Source organism: Platichthys flesus, chromosome 4, assembly GCF_949316205.1.
Source record: "Platichthys flesus chromosome 4, fPlaFle2.1, whole genome shotgun sequence".
Lineage (NCBI taxonomy): Eukaryota > Metazoa > Chordata > Actinopteri > Pleuronectiformes > Pleuronectidae > Platichthys > Platichthys flesus.
The window spans coordinates 23,225,883-23,238,358 of record NC_084948.1 but is presented as its reverse complement, the minus strand read 5'-3'; the positions used below and the strand labels follow the sequence as shown (position 1 = coordinate 23,238,358).

At 42.6% G+C, this 12,476-nt stretch overlaps 1 protein-coding gene across 3 annotated transcripts in view; it reads right to left on the bottom strand.

Annotated features, from left to right (window-relative positions):
* Positions 1-12,476, bottom strand: part of nbeab (neurobeachin b) — a 172,283-nt gene that overhangs the window by 56,035 nt on the left and 103,772 nt on the right. The window contains exons 38-39 of one of the 3 annotated variants that reach the window (XM_062385419.1): positions 4,789-4,935; positions 4,450-4,482 (exon numbers count right to left, since the gene is read on the bottom strand). In XM_062385419.1, the coding sequence (XP_062241403.1) occupies positions 4,450-4,482; positions 4,789-4,935 (180 nt within the window). Of the gene's footprint in view, positions 1-363; positions 1,509-4,449; positions 4,483-4,788; positions 4,936-12,476 lie in introns of those variants that run through there. The other 2 variants (XM_062385417.1, XM_062385418.1) reach the window with 2 other exon arrangements.

Here is a 12,476-nt window from a genome sequence, read left to right as displayed (position 1 = left end):
TCACCAAAAAAACGTTTTGGAACGCGCGTTAGTTTATGCGCATTATAATAAGCAGGCCTGGATAAAGTATCGAAACATAGATAGCCTGCGTGTTTGTGTGATAATACAAAATGTTTTATAACCAAACAACCAGCGTTATTTTTAAATTAAATGTGTTTAACATTTATATATAATTGACTCAATTAATTCCTTATTATTATTCTCGCATAGCCTACATATCTCCATAATCTATTGATATTGACATTCAGTGATGCACGTGGGCTCAGTATATAATACTAATACAAAACACTATAAATATCCTGTTATACACACGCGCATACATACAATACTACGAGCTTGTTTCTACTCCAGATGTTGTTTTACTGTGTGTTTTGTGTGTGACCCTGGTCAGCTGATAGTGATCACATCTTTATTTCAGTCTCCTCCCTCTTCACCTCTTCATCCACCATGTTCTCGCATCAGTGTCGCTGTGGAGCAGTGATCTGTCTGCATGGGAGCGACTGGCTCTCTCTCTCTCGAAAAAAAAAGAGGAGAAATCAGGATATTTATCGATCCGCCCTAAACTCCAAAGAGCCACTTTAATGTCTCATCAATCTTAATCTGCGTTCCTCAGCCAATTATGGCCGATAGTGTTACAGGAATACAAGTGGATTTCGGTCCCAGAGCGCCCCTTCATCGCTCTTGGAGCTGCGCAGGCACACCGCCCTCCCCTGCTCCATTCTTCCTGCTCAGCTCGAGTCCATTAACAGTGATCCTATCTGCTGATGCTATCAGCCCGCAGCCAATACACGGTGCTTACCAGCTCCGTGTGACGAGGAAATACCTGCACTAAACTCACGCTGGTTTATTTCAGATAACGTTCAGTATATTTGGCTGAAGATAAACTTAAAAAAGAAAAAGATCAGTAAGAAATTATTATTATTATTGTTACTATTTCTGACAATTCATCCTTTTGTGTTATTTCAGCCATAATAAAATACAATCCTCTTCAGGTTCCAGCCCCTCAATTACAAACTCCTTCACCTCTTAACACGTCCTGAGCTGATGAATTGTGCTGCAGCCCGATCTACACACACTGAGCTCCACTTGCAGAAAGACACTGCAGCCCTGAAGCGTTAAGCCACAGCCTCCATCGCTCTATAGGGAGGAAGAGGATTAGGCCGTAATCCCCTCAGGGATCTTTCCATAATTAGGCTATATGGCATTAAAATGTTTACATGAGAATAATGAAATTAAGGCCAAGTTACACAATATTAGTGGTTTGTGTATAGACTAAAGCTTTTTTTTATTATATTGAAAAAGCTAATATTTGATAAATGACTGGCTATTCAATGGAGTCTCATGTTGTTGTAGTGGGAGTTTGGGAGAAGTGCTGAGACGATGGGTGTGTTGTTACCCACAATCCATCTGCTGGACTGCAGCGTCTGATCGAGTCCAGTCTTTTTACATTATGAGAGAAATGTAAAAGGAAGTGGGTCACTATGCTACAACTGAGCACTATCACTCATACATGTTATTTCTAACGTGCACACGCTGACTTATGACACGCACGCACGCCCCCCCCCCCCCCCACACACACACAGCTGCAGTCATTATAATGTACTCAGTGCTGAGTATCTGAAAAGCAGCACCAGCTTGCACGTCACTGTAACGTTGCTTTCTCTCATTCCACTGTTTTTATGAATGTCTCTTTCAACGTATAACATAAAACACCGAGCTGCGTGTGAAAGCCTCGACGAATAAAAACGGCACTACTCCAAAATAAAAATACAGAGATAAATACTTAAGTATACAAATAAATCAAATAAGGACTTTTGTTTATTGTCATTTTTACCTCATCCTCATTCTATATTACTCTATCCTTATTATATTTTATTCTGGTTCGACACATTTGAATAAAAACATGAATTAATCCAACAATACAAACAAAATGTATAACCTCGGATTTGTGTAAGGCCGGGTATTATAAGTCTTTGTCTTTCTCTGCTTTCTTCCCCTGAGATTACACACTGAGAAATGTTGTGTTGGTTTCACTGTTTTATAAACATGTCAGTTTTGTGAATGGGGACTAACATGGACAGAGAAGGGGTAAATTTAGCCAGAACAAAATGGCTGTGGCAGCTACACCACACTTCGGGGTGTACTAGTGTTCTGCCAGCAGAACGCTCCAATGTACCACCTCATCTTTAAGATATGCCTTGTGAGCGGCTCACATGCTCATCTCAGGCTTCCATTTTGTCCAATTTTGGTTATGATGCGTTCACACAGAAAGGCTTATTTAATGCTAGCGTGGGCAGCATTTTCTAATGTTTGTGGGGGAGCAAAGCTAATCATAGGTTCAGTAACCACAACTGCTCGGGCCCTTGAGTGCAGGCGCCGCCCCTTTGGCAGCGGCAGCCGGCACTGACCCAGCGGCTGGCAGGAGGAAGACTGTTGTTGACAAGGATCTCGTCCCAGATCTCTCATTAAGGCTGCTCATGCCTGTGATTGGATACTGGTCAAACACTGAGAGGGCGCCCTGGTAAAAACATTATTCAAATGCTGCAGTGTGAGGCGGCTCCCCTGTTGGTGAGAACATGACTTCAGCTGGCAAAAAAATAAAAAAAGATGGTTATTTCTCAATGTTTGGCTCATAATCTCTAACATGCACACACGTCGTAAACGCAACACAAACGTTCCATCTCGACATTGCTGTTTTGTACGAGGCCTTTATGAGACCTCTGAGGAGAATAGACTCTTCTTGTGTTTTCGCCCTTGTCCTGCTCTTTGCAGCGGGCAGTGCGTCTGACAGACAGTGTTTGGCCGCCTGCTGGCCCGGGGACAAAGAGGAGGGGCCATAGCATCTTCCTTTGAGATTCATCTGCGGGATCATGAGAGGGGATATTTCTCTGCTCAGCAGCGTCCTTGTTCAGCCTGAGCCTCGTTTACCGAGCCGCGATAACTCGGTTATATATACGCAGGGCGATGAAACAGAGATTAATATGTAAGTGTCTGGGAATCTATAGAGTTTCAGGCTCTATTTCATAAATTCTGCACCTGGAATGAATCTATTACACACATACATTCATACTGTTAACCAGCAAGTCAGTGGCAGCCCCGGATCCTGCAGATTTGTTAATTTTACAGACGTCAAAAACAATTTCAACTTTCCCTCTACACTGAATTATTCCACTGGCAGAATCCAGGAACAAAACCTCTGATATTAGATTATGTGATAAGGTTATTTTTTGCCATTTCATTACCAAAAGAAGGAACAACTTCCAATTGGCCTGTTCTCCTTTGTTATCACTGAAACATTTTTAAGACAGCATGTATATATTTATGTATATATGTGTGTGTTAATTACAAATATAGATAAAAAGAATACATACATTTTCAACAACCAAAAACAAGCAAAATGTCCAGATTCCCAAATTCTCTGAGATTCTGATTTATTTATTTCTTTATCTTCTATGTAACTAAAATATAGGAAATATTTATAAAAATTGATTATGATCACTAGCGACCAGTATAACTTTATATGATACAAAAAAAACTACAAACAAGTAACAAATGCTGCTTCTTTAAACCACCAGCTGTTTGTATGATGTGTTAAGTTAAGGTTTGGCTTCTCCTCAAAAATCCAAACACAACTGAACTCTGGATAACTCACCTTTTAAAGCAGCTCAATGTTGGCCTGGTCGTTTGGCTCAGACTCCCAGTATGATGCTGGTTTCATTACAAAAGGTTTTGGGCACTCGTTGCCTTGGCAGTAAGTTGCACTATTGACTGAGTATTACCTCTGATTTAAGACACTGAATAGAAAAACAATCCCAACATTGTATTTGTCTTTCCGCAGCTGTTAAGGTCAATTCGTCTCTCAGTGATTGTTCTCTGTTGAGAGCAGGGAGTTTACCAGCAGAATAATTAACTTGTTGTTCGCTCTCCCTCACTTTCCAAGTATTCACATCCACAAAGAAAATACACATTAAGAGCAATTTTCTATGGAAGTAAAAATATGACATGTTATTAATTTTATCGAGGTGTTGTGGATTTATATTACCAAGGGAGTGGATTTTATGTACTGGAAAATGCATGTACACAGTTTTATTGACCTCAATAATTTCTAATATCAAAGTCATGGTCATGGTAATTGTATTTTTTTGGGAGATGCACGTGTTTGAATATATGTGTGTGTGTGTGTGAATGCAGAGTTCTGAAAAAGTTTCCTCAATAATGTTTAATCGGTATCATCAAGAGATTTGATCACTTTGATTATGTTAGGTGACACTTTACTGTGGCCTCATTAGAATAGAATAACCAATGTACCTTCCATATAGGAAAAAGGCTGTTTTAGGCAGATGCATCAAATAAGGCCACAGTAAAGTTGAGAATCAGCAAACAGTTTTAATCAATGGTTTCTTGGGACTGATCATCTTTCCGGTGTTAGTTTAACTTTAGGAGACTTGCCTCTGGAGATAAACCCACGAGGAGGGAACAGTGCTGAAGAGACCCAAAGCAAAACAGACAGGGACACTGATCAGACCAGAACTAAAATGCAGCTGGATCAGAACTGCAGGAGCACACCAGTAAACTCACACCTCAAATACATCAGATATTAAAAACTACATAAAACTTCTATCAAATATTTGTGCCAGCTATTAATTGATTCCAAACATTTGCTTTGCTGTACTGACGTGTACAGTGTCCTTGTATTCTGTAACAATGCTACTAGGAAGAAAACCAAGTGCTCTCGCTCCAGCAGGGGCCACGTTGGGGATTGATGGAGGCGCTGGTGTGCAGACTTACCACCCATGTTGTCCATCTCCTTCTCCTGCAGCAGGCTGACAGCGTCATCGTCCCCGTCCAGCATCAGCTCCGTCTCCGGGTTCTGGCTCGTCACGGGCTGGAGGCGGACGGATTTCTTAGACCTGACGACCTCCTCCTCCACGGAGCCTGTAGATTATGCAATATTTAGAAAGACTTACACCTCTAAAGCTCACAGACACGCACTCATAAACATGCAAACACACACACACACTCGTGAAACTTGTGTTACTACTCATGTAAGCCACATGTGATGAAGCAACAAATCTATAGACTGACATTTATACATACAAACCTCAAACTAATCCTCATTATCACAAAGCGATGATTTATTCTAACCAGGTTCGGGAGAGTTCAGATAACACACTCTGCTTTTTATAGGCTCTTAAACTGTACAACATCTTGCAAGATAAGGAACAGGAATTAAACCGTAGTCAATCTCTGCATGAAATACACAATGATATGCGGGATGAACCTGAAATGAGATGCTCTCTAATGTACTTGCCATAACATATGAAAGAATGTCACGGCACACGTTCGCTCACTGAATACATCTCGCTTGGTTGAACATCAGAGGTGTGTGAGCTTTTATTTTTAGACAAGGTCAACAATGAAACACTATCTGCATCTTGAAAGACCAACAGCTGTGTCGGGGGATACAACTCCAGCTCGCAGTCGATTAGAAATATCATTTGCCGCTTTTGGAGCCTTGACAACAGCGAGAGCGAACAGACAGCACAATTAGGAGGCTGCTTACTTACAGCAAGACTTCATCATGAAGCTATAGAGGAGCGCGTTCTATTGAAAGAGATGAGTTTGTACATGCTGGAAAACAAAGGGGGTCTCAAGACACATTTATCAGCTTGAATCAGCCCAACATGTGCCTGCCACACGGCCGCTCAAAACGCTCATGTGAATTTGTCTTCGAGGAGTCCAGTGTGGGAAACAACCAGAGGAGAAACTCGGGCGCACGATGAGGAAGAGCGCATGTCAAGAAATGGGAGGTGGCTGACACCCGTCTGACATGTTTCCTTTCAGCGCAGTTCTTAATTCGCCTCTCCCTCCCCTGAGGAACATGTACCTTGTCTCCAAGAGGTCACATTTGACTGTTGTCAACACTGCTACCGGGAAGGGAAACAAAAAGTCTGCTTCCTGCTCTGTCTCATATCTGGGGTGCTTTCATCAGACGGAGGGAAGGAGTCTGGGAGTTTTCTGAAGTGAATTCTGCGTAATGTTAAGGGAGAGAAAGCCAAGCAGCGGCCACAGATCAAAGCTGAACGAGAGAAACTTAAATCTGTAATTCTGTAAACCATCATTACGCTCAGAGTAAGTGAGGATCTGCAGGCAGGCTGATGCTCTGATTGGCAAGTCTGCACCGGCTTGAACTCTCCAAATAAACTCCACTGATTTCTGCATGCAAATGGACAAGCTCAACTGTGCAGGGTGGGGGACCACCTCTACCCACAATGCAATTTACTTCTCACAGACAAGGTAATATGGCTATAAATAACAAGAAGTGATGAGCAATGACGTGAGGATGAAAGTGTGACATATGACAGGAACATTTAAATCTTCGTGAGCGTTGACTCAGAGGTATTCGTGTGTGAGAAGTGCTGTTGTGGAAAGAGTTCATCACTGTGAAGCCGACACGCTGTGTAGTGGAGTCGAAGCAGACTCATTAGAATTAAACAAAGAGAATATTTGATCTAAGACTCATCAGCGACCTAAAATTAAAAAGAACAAAAGACAGGTGTGGGCCGAGGGAGACACTGTGTGCAAACCTAATCAGCGTATACTGAAGGATTGTCTCTGAACTGATCTCCAGAATACTGCCAACATTAACTAATAATTACAAACTGCAGAGATATGGAGCTGGAGATGTGTCTATTAGTTTCTAGAGGCCTCCAATTGTGCCAAATATTCCCCCTTCAAATCCTATGAGATGTGCATATTCAAATAAAATGTATTAGATACATTTTATATTCATATTTTCTATGTTATGTCCCCTCAAAATGCTTTTATACCTCTTAGTATCTATTGAATTAACCGTAAACAGTGAACAGTAAATCTGAAGCCACAGGCACTGGCATCTGAACATCTGTAAAAAGGATTCCCAGCAGTTTCACTTCACGTCTGCTCTCGAGCTCTTCAGGATCAGTGCCAGGAGAAGCCACCGATCAGCGGTCTCGCGGGTCCCATTGTTCACTCACTGGGTTGAAACTGCCTCACAGTGCACTAATTACACTCAGTAAAGTGCTTCGCAGAGCTCTCATGACCCCGGCGAGGGCTGATAAAGACGCGGCAGCTGTGACCGAGGGAGGCCGCCTCACCGCCGGGGTTCAACTGGTAGCCAGGGTCCCGAGTTCCTTCCAGGGAATCTAACAACAGCCAACTGTGGTGCAATCAACATCATTTCACAATGTAATGTGAATGAGTAATGATGGGTCTGGATACGACGACAAGATCATTTTCAGATTTTCAATTTCAACCTAGAACAAAAGTTAATGATGTGAGTAAATATGAGTTGTTTCTGAAATACCCTTTTGTGCTGAACTCATTACTAAGCTCCTTAAAAGTCATGTTTGATTATATATGTTTTATATGGTTATATATAATATATATCAGTGTATAAAAAGGGATTTAAGTGGCCTGTTGTCCTGTGTTATGTAATTCCTGTGATTCCAGTATCAGCTGTTTGTTTTGATGATAAGGGGAAAGATTACGTGTTTTTGTTTTTTTTAATCAATGGCAACAGTTTCCAGAAAGTGAAAGTATACATTTCACTGGGTCTTCATTATAATGAACAATGGAGCTGTTGGGACAAATGGGACAAAGAAAGGATTTTCCTCAGAGTGAAAAAGGGATGAAATCGAGTAGATGTGTTCTTTCGTGAACAAGCTGAAGCCGGATTCAAATGAACTTTATAATCTCTCACAGAGGCTCCCACTTTGGAAATATCTCCGTGTGCAGTAGTTCTACTATTCAGTACGGACTAGATAAGAGTTGAAAGGCCTTTAAAACTCTAATGCTGCTGCCAAGGGTCCATGTTTCATACGCTGCAACGCTGGAGAGCTCTGTGGCACTGGCCTTTCGTTTTTTACAGCCTCGGTAGAGCATGTGTTTTTCTAAGTCTCCTATGTATCATACACCCTGCCTCCACCACCTCACCGCCTCTCCTCAGAAAGAAAAATCCACAACATCGTGTTTTACTTAAGGTTCATCTGACTTGTACGAGAACCTCAAGCCAGGAAGGGGAAGAAAAGAAGGAAAAAAAAAAAGGCTGATCTCACAAATACTCTGGGTAATTCAATATACGCGACTATAAATAAAACACAAGACACCTCAGGTTTTCATGAGGAGGGCTTGATCAGAAAGGAAGGATGTGGACAATATGCAGGAAAAAAACCTGCAGATACGAAGCTCTCGTAAAGAAGTCACAGACTGTTTGTCAGTTGATATGATAGCTAACATTTTCGGACGCAAGGTGAGGACACAAAGCAATCGTGACCTCTTTCTAAACAGAGACTGGGGAACTGGCTTTTAAACCCTGAGCAGGAGTGATTCTGTCTCATGTCTCGTTCTGTCAGATCTCCGGAGATAACACGCTCCGGCGTATAAGCCTCGGCTCCACGGCTTATTTACTCCCCTATCTCATAATGTACATTAGTGTTTTGAGCAGTCACTCCGACGGCCAAGTCTCGTGAGCTCTACAAATGTTTTAAATATATCTCTTCCGTTTCTCCGACTGTATCTGTTTCAAATCCTGTCCTCATACACACCCTCTCCACGGGCTCCACATTCCACACGGAGAGAGGGAAAAGTCCAGTCCACGGTGTTGCGTTACCGCCGGGGCGATGCGATTCTGCCCTCCGCCTCCTCGCCTCTTATTTACTCTGCGCTCAGAAATTAAACGAGGGGGGGGGGGGGTTGAAAATGACAGCTCCAAACTTCCTGTGATGCAAGCCATCCCCTTTTAGCAGAGTACGTGTTTTAAGACTGTAAAAGTAAACATAATAACTTTGATGTAGGGAAGTTTATACAGTGCAGACGTTTCCTCTTGGGTTGATCCTTATTCAATATCCTGGGATGAGCAGTGTGTGTCTGCGGCGCTGCCAGAGGTTACAAACAACCAGATCATCTCTTCACCAAAACACGGAGAGCAGAGTCTAATAATCCCCATCTGGACCACGGCCTATAAAGACGGACGCCGCGTCGCCACTTCCTCACGTTGGTTATAAAAATAAAAATATCTCTGATACGAGTGCTACCATCTTGCATCTTGATTTTGTGGGGCCGCAGTCTCTAGGCTCTGCCTGTACAAGCCCTCGTCCAATCGTGAGTCAGTCTCAGCTGTCACTCATGACGTTTCATCCCATTTCAAATACCTCATTAAAACCAAACTTGAAGATATATCAGAGTGATAATAAAACTACCTCAAATGTATTGGACATGTAGTTTGACTTTTCAGTTTTATCCCATCTGTGAACATGGAGGAGGTGGGGTTTATGACCTATACTACAGCCAGCCATCAGGGGGCGATCAAGATGATTTGGCTCATTTTCTGGGAGCCTTCATGTCATCTATGATCCGAGCGTTAGGTTCTCATCAAAACCGTTTCTGGGCATATCATGAATTTACCGAACGACTTCATTCAAATGTCCAGATCGGCGTGCTAGCTAACGCCCTGATGCCCTTTGTTACAGTGTAATAGGTTTGCTTACGAAGCTGGAGAAGGTTAATATCACATCCCCAAGCTGCTGCCTCTGCAGCGGCGAGGGGCAGTAAAGATCTGTGCCCGGGGCAATCAGCTCCGAGAGAGGCTGCTCACCTGCAATGAGACAGCAAGGACACCCGGAGGTAAAACACCCCGTTAAACACTTGGATCAATATTAACGTGACTTCCATTTCATGCTTGCCCAGTTCCAATCACCTAACAATATACTCTGATACTGGGCCGTGGCTGGCTGTAACAGGGCATGTTATTACAGGCAGAGGGCAGAGACAGAATGTGCTGGCTAAGCTGTCAATGCTGCTAATAGACAACGAGGCAGAGTTTAACCTCCACTCACACATGTCCACAAGCTTCTACGCACACACTCTTACACGCAGACACGCACACTGCACAAAAGTGATTACAGCGGTTCCACAATGATGCACCAGAATTGCTAATATATCAATTTTTTAAAGTTTTCTTTGGACATGTACATTCCCAAGAGTTTTAAGAAGAAAGTTACTTTGGGTTGTTCTCAGAGGGAGATTTATATTTGGTTTCAACGTGGTTAATGATAATTCCAGAGCCATCAAAAAGAATCGAAAACTACAGATGTCACAGATGTTTACGGATCTTAATGAAGTTTCAACGCCAGAGTTTTGCAACAGCCACTTCTTCTCAAGTCATCAGTTTTCAGATTTCAAAAAAAGCAATAAGTCGTGAAAATAACGGGTCAAACAATTCTTTTTGGAATCCAAGCATAATTAAATAAATTAGTCCAGCTAATAAAATGGTGTAAAGAGTATTTCTGAATATCTAAGAAAACAATGAGGATTGTGAGACTCAGGTGATGTCAAACTGTAAAAGATTCATTCACTGTTCTTTGTGGAGAAAACTAAAATAAATCTTCCTCACTTTCATTTCCCCCCAGTGAGCACAGAAGACTGACATTTACTGTGAACACAACCGTGCAGGTCTGCCCTCTTCAAACTCAAGATGGTGGCTGAGTGTATTCTGTCATCTCCTGCTGTCAAACCAGAAACTGTGTATTCAATTTGGACAACCTCCGATAGTCACGGATTTTTACAGCTTTAATAACGACTCTCCGGGGCCAACTCAAACAACCCTCTTTGTTTTGCTACTCTGGTGCCTGTGCAGCCGGGAACCAACTACAACGTTCTACAGAGTCCTTGTCAAGTCCCGGGAAACAAAGTCTGGATGCTTTGACTAATGGATCTCCGACCTCTCAGCCTCTGCACCAGGGTTATCTGCTGGAGACATGTCCTATCTTTAATACCGCGCTAATTAAAAGGCGAATATTCATTAAAAAAAAACTAAAAAAAACACCCACTGACTGTCACGGTACATTTTTAAAACAAAAAAAACTGCAAACTGTCAACCGCCAACGCAATCTACTGAAGCCCTGAAAAAAGAACAAAAGCTCCCTCCTCATTTTAACTCGTAACAAAACCTGGCCTCCGCTGTGCAGCCACATCAAAGCCTGCTGGAAAAAGCCTGAGAGTGCAGCTCACCTCTCAAGGAGAGCGCGAGGGCCATCCGACCGCAGGCGATCCCTTTCACTTGACACATTTATCCATTATTCTGCTCATTAAAACCAGCGCGCGCCAGCAGGACTTCAACAAGTCTTCAATCAACTGCAGCGAGGCTCGAATGCCCAACAACGCGGCTCAAAAGACATATTCTGCTCGATTTGATGGACAAAGTAACGCAACGTGTATTTGCGGCCTTAGGTTGAGGACATCTGTCACGTCATTCGTCAAAAGGAGACAATACACACAGGGTAATTTGAACCACTGAATAGTGGGGAACCAGGGAAGAGATGCATTTGCTGTTTTTTTTATCTTCTGTCAGTAAAATAGCGTTTCATGCATCCATATATGTGTTACACGGCTTATCCTTTAAAGGGAAGTAGGTCTGCTGAAGCCCATACCAGCTGATCTAGAGTAAGAGGTGGGGCACAGCCCGGGACAGGTCACAGGACATACAGAGACAAATGACTATACAGACCCATATTCACACCTACGGGCAATTTAGAGTTGCCAATTAACCTAAGCCACATGTTGTTGGACCGTGGGAGGAAGTCAAATCCCCTGCAGGAAACCCACACAGTCACGAGGAGGAGCATGCAAACTCCACAGAGGAAGGCCCCCAGCCAGGGGGCAGTTCATGGGCCCCTTATAGCTGTGATGCATCAGTGCTAATCACTGCAAAGAGAATTCAAATCTATCTTTGGAGTGTGAAAAAAACTGTTTTGATAATGAAATCTTTGTAGAACGCTACATGGAGAGAATTCACCAAAGCCTGCTTGGAGTGGCTTTGATAGATGGGTAATTTATTGGACAGATTTTCATGTTATGTGTTTTTTGCACTGTTGCCTTTAAGGAGTGATGGGGGTTGAAAGCGGATGTTCTGATGACACGTGGTCGGGTCTGTTGTTGTCAGTGCAGAGGTCATGTGAATAAACGCTCACAGAGGTGTGCAGCACACCAGGAAGTTCACGTCAAGGTTGTATTCCAGCAACTCCTACAATCCACCACTTCTATGACCAACATCTATACTTCAGAAACGCATTAATAAGACTGGTTTCCCGAGGTTGTTAAGCTTTTTACTAATTCACAGTAGCGGTTATTCGAGTTGAGGACAGTCTGCAGCATTTTGAAAGTGTGGTTGAACATTGGGGAGGATTGTGCTGCCGAAATGGTCTTAATGATGTTCTGATATGTTTTACAGGATTACTGGAATTTAAAGGTTGGCAATGTTGATGCAATCCAATATAATACCTTTTGCAGATTTTAAAGACTCTAAATAATTCTACACTGAGCTCTAAAAGCTGGAACTTTTGTTTACTTGAGTCCTCCTCACAACAGAGCCATTGCGTCAGCGCGAGCTCACCAAATTAGCTTAAGGCGGAAAATAATGGAACTGCCACATAATCCAA